At 35.5% G+C, this 16,869-nt stretch overlaps 1 protein-coding gene across 2 annotated transcripts in view; it reads left to right on the top strand.

Moving 5' to 3' along the window:
• The first annotated feature begins 2,334 nt into the window (after window positions 1-2,334).
• Window positions 2,335-16,869, top strand: part of LOC136798627 (uncharacterized) — a 91,250-nt gene continuing 76,715 nt past the window's right edge. The window contains exons 1-3 of one of the 2 annotated variants that reach the window (XM_067055262.1): window positions 2,335-2,450; window positions 3,824-3,877; window positions 4,496-4,551. In XM_067055262.1, coding sequence (XP_066911363.1) covers window positions 2,424-2,450; window positions 3,824-3,877; window positions 4,496-4,551 — 137 coding nt within the window. In that variant the 5' untranslated portion in view covers window positions 2,335-2,423. Of the gene's footprint in view, window positions 2,451-3,691; window positions 3,750-3,823; window positions 3,878-4,495; window positions 4,552-16,869 lie in introns of those variants that run through there. The other variant, XM_067055265.1, reaches the window with a different exon arrangement.

Here is a 16,869-nt window from a genome sequence, read left to right on the forward strand (position 1 = left end):
ATCGACTTTTGAAACTCCAGCGGCACGTCCCCGTCGGTCGTCAAGGTCAGTGCCCCCCCCCCCGGGCGATTTTCCGTAAGGTCTAAAGTAAAATTTTACGTACATGTGAAAAAAGCTTAAGGGTCGGAAAATTGACGATTTTTAGGAAATTTAATTTTTTTTTGATTTACATTTAGAGTGAAAAGATTGTAAAAAAGTCTCTCTAATAAGGGTAGGGAATCTTTCAAAAATCGAAGAAAATTTTTCAAAGAAGTCTCTCTAAGGGTCGGTTTTTAAAGGTCCCATAAAAAAATTTCCACTTTTTTCCCAGTTTCCTCCACCTAAAAAGGTGTTCTTGCGGCATATCCTGTACCCCTTTTTTTGCCCAAGTGTACATCCCCTCCCAGGACACAAGCAAGGAGTTAAAGTAAGAGTGCCAACATTCGTTGCAATTTCTACTTAGTCGCACCATGGTCGCACTTCGCTTTCTCTATTGCACTATTCTTGTCAGTGGTGCACTTAGTCTTTAGTTGACTACAAAACAGAAAATTTTTAACATTTAGATAATAATAATAATATTGTACACGTATATTTAAACTCAGAGAATAAATGCTTTTGATAATACAAAAAAAAGCAAGTTAAATAACGAATCATTACCACAATTTTGTTCCTGAAGAATTTTGAAAAACATTTCAAACAAGAAGGTCAACTCAGAGCACTGGTACAAACTGGAATTACAGGAACGTCACTTTTTCAAGTTCGATTATTCGAAACGGTCTCAAATTCGCTTCAAAGAGACAATAAAAGATAGAGACGTTCAGTTGACTCTAACTTAGGCAAAATGGGTGCCGGGTATGTGCAAGCCGTAAGGGCCAATACCCTTTTTCACCATTCGCCGTTGTGAAACACTTTACTTACGTTGTGTGTCAGGGGGTACATGTTCAGTGTAGTATCCCATGGGGTAATAACCTGATTTTCGGTAATTTAAAAAAATCTGGGACCACCACCCTTTTTTAGTACACGGTACTAGTTTTTTCTGGGATTTTTTTAGGGGACCACCCCTTTTACTACCATATAGTAGCTATTACCACCAATTTGAATCCTTATACCACCCTTTAGTACCTTGTAGTACATATCACCGCCCATACAAATCCCTATAACACCCTTTTAGTAACCTGTAGTAGCTATTACCACCCATTTCAATCCTCATACCACCCTTTTAATACCCTGTAGTGGCTACCATCACCTATTCTTGATATGAGTAAGTCAAGATGACATCATATTTTTAACGGAAGCACTCGAAAAAGCTGGATTTTGACCTCTGTGTTTCTATTTTTAGTAACAGAGAGGGGTCAAAACCCAGATTTTTTCGGGTGCTTCCGCTAGAAAAATGACTTACGCATATCAAGAATTTTGAATCTTTACCAACACCCTTTTAATACGCTGCAAGAAACTAACCACACCTGTACCATTTACTTTGTCTTTATTTTAACACAATTAACCATTCTTTCTGGTCCTTTTGTAAAAGTACTGAAAAACAATAACAAATACAGCCAGTTTGTCCATGTTTGTCCATGTTTGTCTCGCCCCTCAATACTTCTTTGGCTGCCATTATGAAAAACAATAACAAAAATTTATGTAAACATTCGAACATTCGAAATTGAAATTTCTAAACATAACAAAAAGAAAGAAAGAGAGAAATAAACAAAGAAAGAAGGAAGAAAGAATTTTAGTTATGGCACATGCAGTACAGTGTAGTACGATAATATACAACTGGAAGTTTTTCGATTTGGTTTGATCAAATCTAGCTGAATATACTACATTGTACTATCCTTTAAAATTAAAGTTTACTTTGGTACCACCCAATTTAGTACATGGTAGTAATTTTTTCTGGGATTTTTTTTAAGGGACCACCCTTTTTACTACCATGTACTTAATGGAAATAACTTCGAAAAACTACCACCCCACCGGCCATGGGTCACTACACTGAACATGTACCCCCCCCCTGGCACATCCATGAAAAAGACAAAACCAGAGGGAAGCTGTATGTATGTCATGTCGCAACAATAAAAATATTACGAAGAAATCAACAAAATGTAAACATTCGAAAAGTTGCATGTTTTGACGGCGTTTCGATTCGACCAATCAGGAAGCGATGTCTAGACTTTATCGTCTGGGAAACTGTCTGTATTGATAAAAACGCGGGATATTCAGTCATTCCCGCGGGAAAAGTCCTGGACCCCAGTAAAAAGTGCATGGCGGGAAACTTTTCGAATATTTTTTCCAAAATAGAACGTGGCTCGAAATGTATATCTTTTTCGAAATCAACATACAAAAACCCGGAAGATGGTCTGGTGGTAGGAAGTCTACTCAGGCAAGTTTGGAAAATACACTTTTCAGAAGAAGAATAGTGTACTGTAGAAAAATATATTTTTGATATTTTTATGAGAATGTTTCAAAGGAGTTTCAAGGTAAGTTTTTTTATCTTTTCATTATCAAATCCTAAGAAGACATGCAACTAATGCTACCCCGCCCAATGTTTATTGGGAAATTGTGAAATGAGAACTTCCCATCATCAAAATCCCAGGAAAAATTCTTTACATTTCAATATTAGAAACCCTGTGGAACTTGCTTGGAAAATTAAGGGTTTTTAAGAATATCAAATATCCAGAAACATCTTGCAAGCCGCAAGGAAAACCAGGGAAACTGAAAGAATTTGTGTGGTTTTTTTTTCTGAAATTGAAATTGGTATAATATATAAAAGGTATCTTGGGTAAAGATCTCCAAAATAAAGTTTAGAAAGTTTTTTCATTTTTTAAGTACTTTATCGACACTGTGTCACAGACTCGCTGGGACCCCAGCGGTGGGAAAATACCCTGGAATTTCAGCCCCACTTGGAAATTGACTTTGATTTCATCCCTACTCGAAAATCAATGTCTAGAAATTACACTCCAAAACCATCCCCCACTGGATCTTTTTAACCTTGGAACAATTTAATTTTTATCTCCTTTGAGATTTCAATCGAAATTTTTATCTCCGCTGTAGGAAAACGTTTCACCGGGGCTGTGAGACAAGGGTGTCTTAATGAAGACAGTAAATGTCCGTATTTATATTTATAATTCTTGCATTTCTAATTGACTAACGGAAACCATTCGAATAGCGGTTCAGTATAGTCAAGGGTAAGTCAAGTAGGTGTAAAGACGATATTAGGCTTTTAACACCAGGAAAAGAATTTGAAAATCTATAAGCGCATGGACAGGCTAGGCTGGATGCCAGCAAGGTCAACTTTGATTGATTTGTTTTTGGACATGAGCTTGTTAGAAAAAAATTGTTTGAAAATAGCTGCACGAAAAGTCTATTCTTTTCTTGAACGACCTTCACGAAATTGGAATTAAAAGAAAAGAAATTTACTGTAAAAATAATATGACACGCAACATACATTTCTTTTGTCACCCATTAAAATGTACAAAAAACCAAATCTTTTTCTGTCAATTTGTGTCTTTAATTCTTTCTTTCATTCAAATTATATAAATATTACCAAAACATTTCCTACTAAAACGTATCGCATGTTTCATTATGTTTGTACTTTAATTTTTCTTCTTTTTTATGGAATCGACAGGCACGAAAACTGTGAAAGCCTTTCATTCTACGTGGCCTTCAAACATCTCAAATAGAGGAGAAAATCCAATATCAAAGCTCTAGAATAAAATCGAAGTAATAACATTATAAGCAACTCAATCTTCCTTACTGGTAAACAAGTTCAAACATAGGTTTGTATTTTTATCTGGCGTCTGTTAATTCTCGTCCGCAAATTCGTTTTTACAAGTCATTTTTACTTTTTTAGCAACCTTGTTGGCAATCAAAATCGAATCTGGTACAAGGATACCAAGTAATCCAGGTAGCTATGTTTTCATTTTCAAGATCTTATGATTTATTATTTTTCGAATTTTTTGGTTGGAATCGATGTAGACGATGTTATCGTCCGTTTACAGTGATAATAAAGGCGGGAAAAATGGCGGTATGGCGTTATGGCGGTATACGGAAAAAAATCGGCGGGAGAGTTTCGAAGATAGGATCGTCTAGAATCGATGTGGTGATTACTCTTTTTCACCCGCTTTTCTTGTTTGTTACTTTTTGGTCCCTCGTTATTGTCAACTCAAGATTCATTTGTTACTTCTGCTTTGTCAGTATAAGGGGTAAGGGGTGTGCCTTCTTCCTATGTCATTAAAAAAAGAATATTATGTTTAATTGTTGAAAATATTCACACCTGCTAAAATGATGCTCTCTCTCATGAACATTTCCAGGGGGTAACCTGAGAAAAATTTCCAAGGAGTGTAAAGAAGCGTTTTTTTCATTTTCCAGGGAATAAAAGATAGGTTTAAGTTCGTCCACCGTCACTTTAAAGGATTTTGTTTTGACTTAAAAAGGTTCGTCCACTCCCCTGTATGGATTTTTAATAGAACAGCCCACAAAGGCGTTGTAACAGGGGTGTAATTGATTATCATTTTTTTGCCAGAAACCGATCAATGTGGTAAATATTATGAAGAATGTCTCCAAGCAAGCTGCATTAAAGTAAGTCTCCCTCTTTGTCTTTATAAGTAGGGCGGCAGTGGGACGGTGGGGACCAGTGCCCAGCAACCGTCCAAGACAAAGGGTGCTACCATGAGGGGACATCGAAGTTCGCTTTAAGTTTGCACGTTGTTTTGCTACCATTAGAAACCACCTTCAAGGGAATCACTAAAATAACCCCTTCTCACAGACCCGGTAGGATATTTTCAGCCAATGGGGGTAAAAGTAACGGACTGCGATGGGGATTGATATTCTCATTCTTATGGCGAGGGATTTAAATTCTTTTGTTTTCAAGTCAGAAAATTCAGTGGGGATTGAAGAATAGCACAATATTTTGCAGTGAGGATTGGTTTATTTGATTATTTTCAGTGTGGACAAAAATGGGAGGATAGCCGTCTTCACTGGGGACGATATTTTGGCCAATTTTTCCAGTAGGAAGAATTCCCAGTGGGTCTGTGAGAAGGGGGTGTATTATATTACGCTATTAGAATTTGATGCTGACTTGGTTTCCACAATGTAGCAAAAAAGAGTGGACTTTAACTTTGGCGTCCTAATCCCTTTTCACCCCTTAAATGTTTAAATATTAGTTTCAAAGCCAAATAGAGCTAAAAACATTAAAATATTTTTCAATTTACTTTCTAAACCTTGGTCAAGCCACTGCGCTACTTATCTAGTAACTGTGTTTGCCTATCATAAAGTTTTAAGGTTTTAAGGTCAGTAAGTTTTTAGTTCCAAACCAAGTTTATTATTCGGAAATGGGCGTGGTTGAGCTTTGGGAGTTCATTTTGATTCTATAAAGTTAGCGGGAATACAATAATAATACCACTCATCTAGTCTACTGTTTAAAGTAATGCCATGAAAAACCTTAACTTCGTTATCTTCTAGAATGGGCCTTCAAAGTTTGCGATCAAATTTCAAATAAACAAATTTTAAGCCAATGGAGGACGTAAACAAAATACCTTTGCTCTTTAAAATGTTTGACTTCCTTTCAAAAACAGATTTCACTCTCAATTACTAAAACCACTTTTCTTGTGAGGTTTTGAGGGTTATAAGTCTTTTATTTTTCTTAAAATCGCCATCTTTCTAAGAATTCAAATCTTGAAAATTCTATTGGTGGTAAAACCTTTCTCACCTGACAACGGTGGCCCCACCAAACTTCGAAAATTCTGCATTAATCAGAAATTACCATTAACGTTTATGTGTTAACTTACAATATTTCAAAACTACGAGTTAGGAGAGTTATAACTCGACATCACATTTTTAGCTCATTAAATCCATCTACAAAGCTTAATGATAAAGCCAATTCTAATTACTGAGAAGCTAAATGAACACCATGAAAAGATCTGAAAAGATATTGAAAACTTATCTATTTTGGGAATAATTCGAAAAAACTCGGATTAACTCTTAATTGTGGAGGATTTTAAGATACTTCCCCTACTAAAAATAGGAAGATGTGCGAAGTGGTTACGAGTTAAGAATTGAATTTTAAGGAGAGAATCACGAGTTATGAGTCACGAGTTGCTACTTTGAAAAAATAGGATCATGAGTTACGAGTTACGAGTTACGAGTTACATTTTATAAGATTGAAATCACGAGTTGAAAAATAAGTTTACAGGTTGAAAGAAAAATTATGAAAAATGCCTCGATACTTTTATAAATTGTCCGATAAGGGTGACATTTTTCATACTTTACAGTACTTGGTTGAATAAACAGAATAACCAAGAGTTGTTTTTAATGTTTTCAAAAATCCTGATCTTCTGTAGTATTTTCTGAAAACGACACGATACTTTCCATTTCCAAAAAAAATGATTTCCACATCTTTTTAGTAATTGGACCATTTTGTTCGACAACTTTATTTGTATGACAATTTGACGGATTTGTCGAACCATGAACATATAAATGGTCGAACAAATCAGTTGTCGAACAAATGGGCGCCCGAATGATAGACAACCCATATAGTCGTTCGACACCCACTTGTTGGACTCTTAATATTCGACTCCGACAATAATTGTCGAGCAAGTGGGAGTGGAACAAATGGATGTGGAACTAATAATTGTCAAATAATGTCTAGTCTTTCGAACATCTAAGCGATTACTTGTTCGACAGTGCATCAGTTCGCTACTTTAAAAGAATTGTCGAACAAACTTACCGTCAAACAAATATACTGTCGAACAAGTGGGATTTACCTGATAACAATAACACACGAGGTAAAAAACTCAAATATTTATGGCTGGGAATCTCTACTTCTGTTGCTTACGTTCCTTGATTACATCTCGGTGAAATGTCAAGGATCGTCATCGAAGATCTTAGGTTAATCCAGTTTTCCGATAGGGAAGTAATCTAGACACATAGCGTCTAGGACTTGGGGCCCGAGAGGGAGTACTGACCTTGACGACCAATGGCCATTAATCACCGCGCCTTATAAATTCTCTAAAACGTACTTTCTAAGCTCAGCAGCAATCCAATTACCACCCTTGAGAAACGAGAAATTCAATCGACGCTTTGCAAGAACCTAGCCAGTTAATGGGGTTTGATGAGTTCGAATCGAGTCCAGGTCAAAAATTTTCCCAATCTTTTATGTCTTTTGGGTAAAGAATTCAAAAATAAGTGGTCTGCGGATCTATAAAGTAGGAAAGGGCACGGAGGAGCACGGAGGAGCAACAAGGAGCAACAAGGGGGGGGGTGTCCCGATATTTTGGCCATTATATTTACCGGACTCCCCTCAGGATCGGGAGCTTTTTTTCGATAACGAAATTCATGATATGGTCACCCCCTCTCACAGACCCAGTGGGATTTTATCAGCCAGTGGGGGTAAAAATAACGAACCAAAACTCGTAGGGATTGATATTCCCATGTTTTTTTATGGCTAGGGATTCGAGTTCCATTGTTTTCTAGCCAGAAAGTTCAGTTGGAATGGAAAAAGTAGCACAACATTTTGCAGTGAGGATTTGCTTACCTGATTATTTTCAGCGGGAACAAAAATTTGAATATAATTGTCCACTAGGGACGATATTTTGGACATTATATTTACCGGACTCCCCGTATCTCAGGATCGGGAGCTTTTTTTCGATAACGAAATTCATGATATGGTCACCACCTCTCACAGACCCAGTGGGATTTTATCAGCCAGTGGGGGTAAAAATAACGAACCAAAACTCGATGGGGATTGATATTCCCATGTTTTTTATGGCTAGGGATTCGAGTTCCATTGTTTTCTAGCCAGAAAGTTCAGTTGGAATGGAAAAAGTAGCACAACATTTTGCAGTGAGGATTTGCTTACCTGATTATTTTCAGCGGGAACAAAAATTTGAATATAATTGTCCACTAGGGACGATATTTTGGACATTATATTTACCGGACTCCCCATATCTCAGGATCGGGAGCTTTTTTTCGATAACGAAATTCATGATATGGTCACCACCTCTCACAGACCCAGTGGGATTTTATCAGCCAGTGGGGGTAAAAATAACCAACCAAAACTCGGTGGGGATTGATATTCCCATGTTTTTTTATGGCTAGGGATTCGAGTTCCATTGTTTTCTAGCCAGAAAGTTCAGTTGGAATGGAAAAAGTAGCACAACATTTTGCAGTGAGGATTTGCTTACCTGATTATTTTCAGCGGGAACAAAAATTTGAATATAATTGTCCACTAGGGACGATATTTTGGACATTATATTTACCGGACTCCCCATATCTCAGGATCGGGAGCTTTTTTTCGATAACGAAATTCATGATATGGTCACCACCTCTCACAGACCCAGTGGGATTTTATCAGCCAGTGGGGGTAAAAATAACGAACCAAAACTCGATGGGGATTGATATTCCCATGTTTTTTATGGCTAGGGATTCGAGTTCCATTGTTTTCTAGCCAGAAAGTTCAGTTGGAATGGAAAAAGTAGCACAACATTTTGCAGCGAGGACTTGCTTACCTGATTATTTTCAGCGGGAACAAAAATTTGAATATAATTGTCCACTAGGGTCGATATTTTGGCCAATTTTTCAAGTGGAAAGGGGTCCCAGTGAGTCTGTGAGAAGGACGTGTATAGAGCTTGAGAAAAAAATTACTATGCTAAATTTCCGTAATTCGCAACAAGTAAAAATGACGTAAATGTCAGGAGAAATTACAGTGGAGCTTAGGCAAACGTGATTTTTTGTAACTCACAATTTTCAACTTGTGATTTTAGTTTCTTAAAATGCAACTCGTAACTCGTAACTCGCAATTATATCTTCTTAACCCTATTAACCCCAACCTTTTATGATTTTCGTAGCCCCAGGGGGGGGGGGCTAGAATCTACCACCCTCGATTATTTTTGATCTAGAAGAGCTTTGGCCATGAAAATTGGTACAGATGTTCTCCATCATGATACAAACTTCCAGGAAGAAAAAAATTTTTGATGACATCATCTAAAAAGCGATGACGTCATCACAAAATTTTCACCTGTCGGAAAAAAAAGCAAAAATGTATGGTTTACAATTCCAAAAGACAAATGGTTCTTCTTTAACATAACTGTCGGTTTTGTATTTCCCATCAAGATTCTTTGTTAAAATCTATGCTGAAAATGAGTAAAATTTTCGGAATTTGATGACGTCAATAATGATGAAAATTTTTTTTGAAATCACATTGTTAATACCTATCACCTGTCAAAATTTGAATATGATTGGATCAATACTTCAGAAGTTATCGCAATTTTAAAATTTTGAGTTTTAAGCGATTTTAGCTTGGTTTTATGTCATGTTTCACAATAAAGTCATAAAACCTGACCTAGAGAACCTATGACCCTAAAAATTTGCACAAGTACTCTTAATAAGATTTTATTTTATTAAGTCAAAAAGTTTCAAGTCGTTTCAAAAATTTTTCTCCAAGATATACACAAAAGGACACCAGCGTGGTAGATTCTACCCCCCCCACTGGGGCTAATAGGGTTAAACTTCAACTCGTAACTCGCAACTCGTAACTCGTGCATATATAAATATCCGCTCAAAGGGTCATAATTTATTAATAATTCATAGTTTCATAATAAAGTCTAAACTGCACGCTTTTTCTTTTATAAGAATATACTTTATAATAATATTTATGATGTAATTAGCCAACAAAAATTTAAGAATATGCTAAGAATACCGGGGGGGGGTACTAAGTTTCCAAGGTGTCGGGTATGTCTGAGCCAAAGTTAGAAAATCACTCTTTGAGAGACTGAATTTGGACGTTTTTGGAACCCTAACAGAGACTTTTCTCAAAATTTTAGTCGATTTTTACTCCATTTTTGTCCAAATTTTTGAAAATTTCGACCCTTTGAGAGAGAAAATTTCAATTTTTGTGAATTTTGGACACTTATGGCTCGCACATACCGGTGTCACAGGAAATAAGTACTCCCCGAAAAAAGTACTCCACAGTACTTATTTCCGGGAAATAAGTACTCCCCAGTACAAATTTCCCAGGAGATAGTTACTCCTAGGGGTACTTATTTCCTAGGAAATTCGTACCCTCCTCAGGAAAAAAGTACCCCTTGTTCTCAACTTCAGTTGAGCTACAATCTGACAATGTAGTATGTCCTAAATCTTTGGTGTAGCCTGGAGACTTCAAAAATGGTCGGATTTGGCTGAAATTTTGCACGCTTGATCCTTGGGTGAATATCTGGGGGTGTTTATTTCATCTTTTGAAAACTTTGATTTTTGGGGCCTGGGTACGAGTTTTTCGCCAAAACGAGGCTAAAACTTTGGGGCAGCCTGGAGACGTCGAAAATGGTTAGATTTTGCTGAAATTTGGCACACTTGTTCCTTGGGTGTGTTTGTATGTTCATTTTTCCAAAATTTTGATTTTCGGGGCCTTGGGACGAGTTTATTTGAGCCCAGTGTGGTTCGCACGTTCGGCTATTTACTACATTTTTTGAGAGATTATACCTTAATTTTAATGACTAGATCACCAGATATTTTAATTTGAATATCGTGAATTATCAAGAATTTTTGCTGACTCAGCAGTTTTTTGGTGTTTTTATCGACCTAAAAGGCGAGAGATCGAGACAAATTCTAGAAAACCGCACAATTTTGACTACTATTGAGTCAGGACTATCCGAATGGATAAATCGATTTTCAAGATTGCGTCATCGGAAATTACCACAAATGTCGATTTCTTTTTGCCTAAAACTAGCCATTTCTCGGCACCACGTGGTCATAATCTTAAAAGTGACCCCGTTTTCTTTATCTATTCTCCAGACTAAATCCGTTGGAAGCATCAAATATATCATTTTTAAATATTTCCCGTTTTCCAAAAGGGAAATATATGTTAAAATGGGCTTTCTCCATAATAATGATAATTTTCAGTGTCAAAACGCCTTCTGTACGCCCTGACTGACGCCCGTTTTAGCGCCTAAAGAAAGTATACTTTATAAGAATCAAATCAATAACTCTTGATTGAAGGCAATATGCCTTTCGGTAATTAGTCCTTACAAAGTAAACAAAGGATGGCGAAAAAGATAAGCCTATTTATTTTTATTATAAGCATCTACTTTATAAGAATCAAGTCAATAACTCTTGATTGAAGGCAATATATCTTTCGATAATTAGTTATTAGAAAGTAAACAAAGGATGGCGAAAAAGATGAGCATATTTATTTTTATTATAAGCATCTACTTTATAAGAATCAAATCAATAACTCTTGAGTGAAGGCAATATATCTTTCGGTAATTAGTTATTAGAAAGTAAACAAAGGATGGCGAAAAAGATGAGCATATTTATTTTTATTATAAGCATCTACTTTATAAGAATCAAATCAATAACTCTTGATTGAATGCAATATATCTTTTGTAAATTAGTTATTAGAAAGTAAACAAAGGATGGCGAAAAAGATGAGCATATTTATCTTTATTATAAGCATTTTCTTTATAAGAATCAAATCAATAACTCTTGATTGAAGGCAATATATCTTTCGTTAATTAGCTCTTACAAAGTGAACAAAGTATGGCGAAAAAGATAAATCTACTTTATAAGAATCACATAAATTTCAGAATTTTTGGCGTTTTCACTGTGATAACATGTGAGCGATAACTTCTCTTTTTGAGATGTGAGCGACCGTCTATCCCATGTCATCTCAAAAGTAAAGTTGAAACCAAGCTTTCTTATCGATAAAACGAATTTAAAATCTACACATCTTCGATAGGAAGCTCTGCGGGGATTCTTAGCGACAACTACTTGCTAGTATATGTCAATAATGACCTTCATTTTTAAGGAAATATTTAGTCGCATTTTTGCGATTCTTGTCAGAATTCAAAAGATCTTTAGTAAAGGTAGAGGAAGGGGGCTTGATGACTTTTGTCGAGTATATAAAATTTTGAATAATAGTTATTAAAGTGCAATGCAGAGTCTTCTTTTTTCAGATTCTGCAGGAGGGGAACCTTATTTCCTAGGAAATAAGTACTCCCTTACTGGGGGTACAAATTTCCCAGAGGGGGTATCAATTTCCTAGGAAAAAAGTACTGGGGAGTATGTTTTTCCTGGGAAAAATGTACTCCGGGAGTACTTTTTTCCAGGGAGTACTTATTTTTCGTTACACCGGACACCTATTTTACCTAAGTACCAACCCTCCGCTGTTTTTCTATGAAAAATTGGGATGGGAAATTGGTCAAAAAGCACTATTTTCAAGATTTTGAAGCAAATAAGCTTTTAGAAAAATTTTCCGGAAAATTAATTTTAGTTCGAAAAAATTTTTTCAAAATGTTTTTTCTTCGCCGAAACTAAGTTCTTAAAGTTGAAATACTCTTCTTCGCAAAAGTCTTCATTTTCTTCTTCATCAAATTTTCTCATTGCGATTCTTAAATTTTCAGACTCACGGATAATTGGCCTAACAAAAAATGTATAACATGCCATAGTTTTGTGTGCTACATCAAGTGAAAATTTATATTTTGTATGTGGCAAATATCAAAAATTCACTATGGTCAGAGCCCTTAAAACCTACAAAACGGTTTGTCCCGAATAACTTTATATATCTATATATCTACATATTAGGCCAATTCCCCATGCAGGGATGGTACATCTCTCTCTGGTCTCAAACTTTGAACAGTACTTCACTGCAAAGTTGCTAATGTTACAATTAGATCATTGGTACCTAAAAATTTTCAAAACTGTACGCTAAAATCAAAATACACTTTAAAACCTACACTACTACACCTTAAAACCTAAAAACATTGACCCTCGCTCACAACTTATACTGAAACAGTGAAATTGTCAGGTGCTGAACCGTGATTCAATTGATCAAATGCTTGCTAGAAATCCATTCCCAAAACAATATTTGTATTTTTAAGGATTCCATGCCCATAATGCAATTGCTTGTAAAAAACGGCTTTGAAGGGTCAAAACTTTTATTGACTTAAAATTGCATAATGCGACAAAGATCCCAGCTGGCGATGAATCAATATATTAGGTGGTGTACTGCCTTTCTACTGCAATCATATTTGATGCCATTATGAGTAAAACTAGTAACCTTTTGACCTTGATGTCTAGTTTTAATCTGATTCTATAAAGTATAAAAAAACTTTTATAGAACAACAGAATTGAAAAAGCACTTTATACGTCATACACGTTCTTTTATAAGAACTAACTATATAAGAGCATAAGGCCTCGATGGGCAAAATATTGAGAACAAGTTGTAATAACATTTTTAAGGCTTTGCAGACACCTTTTTTGCTAGAACACCCGCGATTCCTTAGGAAAATGGACAAGATTGCTGACAAAATTGTGGAAATAAGAACATGTTAACGAACATTTTCAAGCTTGAAACTCAAAAAGCTAGGAACATCCGAAGGCTTGAAAAATTTTGGATGTTCTTATTTGAAAAATGTGTAATAACTTCCAATAGTAATGTTCCTGCTTTACTGGCTTGGTAACTTAGCTCTAGTTTAGACGGCCGACTTTCTGCCCTGCCTATTCTAATTGTTAGAGTAGGTAGAAAGAGGGCACAAAGTTGTTTGTTAAAATCTTTGCTTGGAAAGGTTTGAAAGAAGACATTGCATTGACGTCAAAAGAGGGCTATGCATCGACTTTAGACAGCCCACTTTATGCCCTCTTTAATTCACAATTAGAATAGGCAGGGCAAAAAGTGGGCCGTCTAAACTAGAGCTTACGCTTTAAGGCCGGTTTCCACTTGCGTGCGCTGCGATCACACTTTCTCTACTACCGAGTTTATGTATCGCAGGATATCAAGGGCGACGGTAAGTGAAATCGATACAAAACAAAGTCGATAGTTGATGTACGGCTTTATATCGCCTTTACTCACCTAAACAGACGACGGTATCTTTGTGTTTTTACCGTCGTCGAGCAAAGTGGACGGTGATTTTGGAGACATGTCAACTTTGCTTTATACCGTCCTTTCACGCTATTGGTCGAAAGAAAAATGAAGCAATTCCATTGGGGCGATCTGACGTAACGGTTGAAAAAAGTAGAAATGTATTCAACTTAATTTTCGAGCGCGCTACATTTTTATGACGTAATCTTTTTTCCAAGCAAAGTGGAAACCGGCCTTTGGACTGAACAGCTAAACTGCTGACCAAGACAATTGAAAGCTTTCTTCACTTTATTATCTGTTGTTAGTATAAAGTACTTGGAAAACATGCCAACTCTCAAGGTAGACGATGCTATCGTCCGTGTAATATATTATTATGATATTACGATATAACATAGTTGTATATTATAAAGCTAAGCCCCTCTGACTATTTTTCGCTTGCGCGGACATAATTTCCCCCGACTGCTAATTTGCGTGTTTGAAGTTATTCTTTATTTTTCGCATTCTCTCAAGGTATTCTGGACCAGTTGGATGGACCAGCCAGATCTTTAATAACTTAATTTATAATCTTATCTTGGGTAGGACAGGATTTTTTTTCACTAATTGGATGTTTAGTTGTATGATCCCAACGGGCCCCACTCATGGTATTTAAAAAATGATGATAATGAATTGGTTTTAATTAGGTAATAAAAAAAGTCTTAACATAATACAAAAGATTATCCAAAATGATAATAGAGTCAGAGTGGAGAGAAGCCGATTTTCTTTGGATTTCTATGGGATTTCTATTCTGTGAAAGCTTTTTAGTTAATTACTCCTTTCTTTATCTTGTCTTCTGAAAGGATAGATTTTAATCAAAAGCTAATACCAAGCAAATGAGATGGTTTTCTTTAAAAGTCCTTTTTGTATGTAATAAGTTTTTTTAATTACGTGTCTCAGACACTTATGTCGCTTTTTATTTGGCAGTGATTATTTAATTTTGGCTAAAATCTTGAAAATTCCTGATAATTGATTTCGATCACCAAGTTATTTTACTTTTACCAAAGTTTACCAAGTGATTTCACCGATATGCTGAGTCTTCTGCAATGTTCAATGGAAATTATTTGGGAATTGACAGTTTTTTCTTGATCTGGTAATTGGAAAGATATAATTATGAGGTATGCTAAAAGAATATTATTTTTTGCTCGGGTGTTTTTTTGTATTCTGACTAAAATGTCGGTAAATTGGGTTCAAAAGACCATTTCTTTTTTTATCCAGTTGAATGAAAGCAAATCTATATCCATCAACATACAAGTATTTCAAAATCTTAGTAGGGCCCCTGAGGACACTTATAGTAGTTTACACGCTTTTTTTATAAGAATGGTATGAATCCATTTCATCAGGTATATTCTTAACTTTTTTGAGAAAATCATCCTAAAATATTCTTACAGCATTCTTAGGTTAGGATCCTAATTCAGACTAGATTTAACATTTAGTACATACGTCTCAAGCATAAAATGGTATTTTTGTGAAAGGAGCCTTAATGGGGGGTAATTGACAATTTATAATTGAAAATGCTCTAAAAATGACATTCTTAGGTTGAGTAGCAAAATTCCATGATAGTGATATTCTTAGCATTATTCTTAATTTTTTGGCCATTTTCATCATGGACATTCTTATAAAGTGTATTCTTATAAAAAAAAGCTATATATAACTAGAAGTAGAAGTTTACCTAATCCTAATAAAAGTTTCTTATACAAAAAATAAACACTAGAGGAATGGCATCAAAACTTATTCCGTTACGACAAGCAACCGCCCTAGAACATAATTGGCAATAAATTACAATTTGCCATTCATTCCTCAATTGAACTTTAGTTCCGGAGGTTATAATATGTGTTTAAATGCGTGTACGTACAGTCATTTGTTTGTTTTTATCATGATTTCGTTTGATGCTTGTCTAGACTTTTAAATTGTACAATGTACTTTTAATAAGTACAGCTTCTCAAAAGACTTTCCTATCTCAATATCCTGTGGAAACTGACCAGGTTGGCTCGACTGGGAAACCTTGAAATTTCATGAAAGCTTGCCTATGCTTTTAACTACCACAGGTCTTGCCCATGTCTTGGATGTCATCTTTTCCCAATGAATTTGGGCTGATACAAACTCTGAATACCTATAGCTTCTCAAACGATTGCTCCAAAATTAAACTTTCCGGTAAGGTCAAACTAAAACAGTACGTCATTTGACACATGTAAGCTTTTTATAGAACATCTCTGCCAAATTTCCAGGATTATATTCAGAAGAGCAATAAAGAAAGAAAATTTATTCCAAACAGATTGGTGATACCTTTCCTTCCTCGTAGAAACTAACGTCAAGGACGCTTTCGAAACTTCATAACAACTAGTATACCCAAATTTATGAAAAATTCAGTCAAAGTTTTTATTTTTGATATCAGGCAGGCTATGATTGTAAAAAGGACTTATTTGACTACTATTGAAGCAATCAAGAATGCGGAAATTTAATTCGGTCCATAACACAAACAGGAAAAGGAATTCTCGCCTTCTAGGTTCAAGGTACGTTTCCTACATTCATTTGGGCTTACTCGGTATAACTTTTTGCCTTGAAAGATATTTGTTGGAAAGATATTTCCATATTTAAGTAGTGAAATATTTCACAGCAATTTTAATACTAAGCGACTTTATAGTTTTTTTTGCTTATTTCTTAGCAAGTTCCCTTCCTTCAAATTAATTTGTTGCTGTTGATCAATCGTTCGAGTTATGGAGTGTTTTTTTTTGCAATAAAGAGCAATAATCACATGGATTGAGAGGGTTCGAGTTTAGAGGTTATGGTGATTCGACTACGATTCAGAGAAAGAGTTTTTTTCTTGGTGTATTATCGCTTTTATTTAATTAATTTTTTTTATTTAGAATTTTCGTTGCAAAAATTTTTGAGAGTTGATTGATTTATTCAACTTTAAGAGGGGATCAACGTTCGGTTTAAAGAATATTTTCAACCTGGAAATCTATGAAACGATTCAAGTCAGACCACCCAACTTTCAACTTCATGGTTGCGTT

The sequence above is a fragment of the Clytia hemisphaerica genome, unplaced genomic scaffold (genome assembly GCF_902728285.1).
Source record: "Clytia hemisphaerica strain Z4C2 unplaced genomic scaffold, Clytia hemisphaerica genome assembly, whole genome shotgun sequence".
Lineage (NCBI taxonomy): Eukaryota > Metazoa > Cnidaria > Hydrozoa > Leptothecata > Clytiidae > Clytia > Clytia hemisphaerica.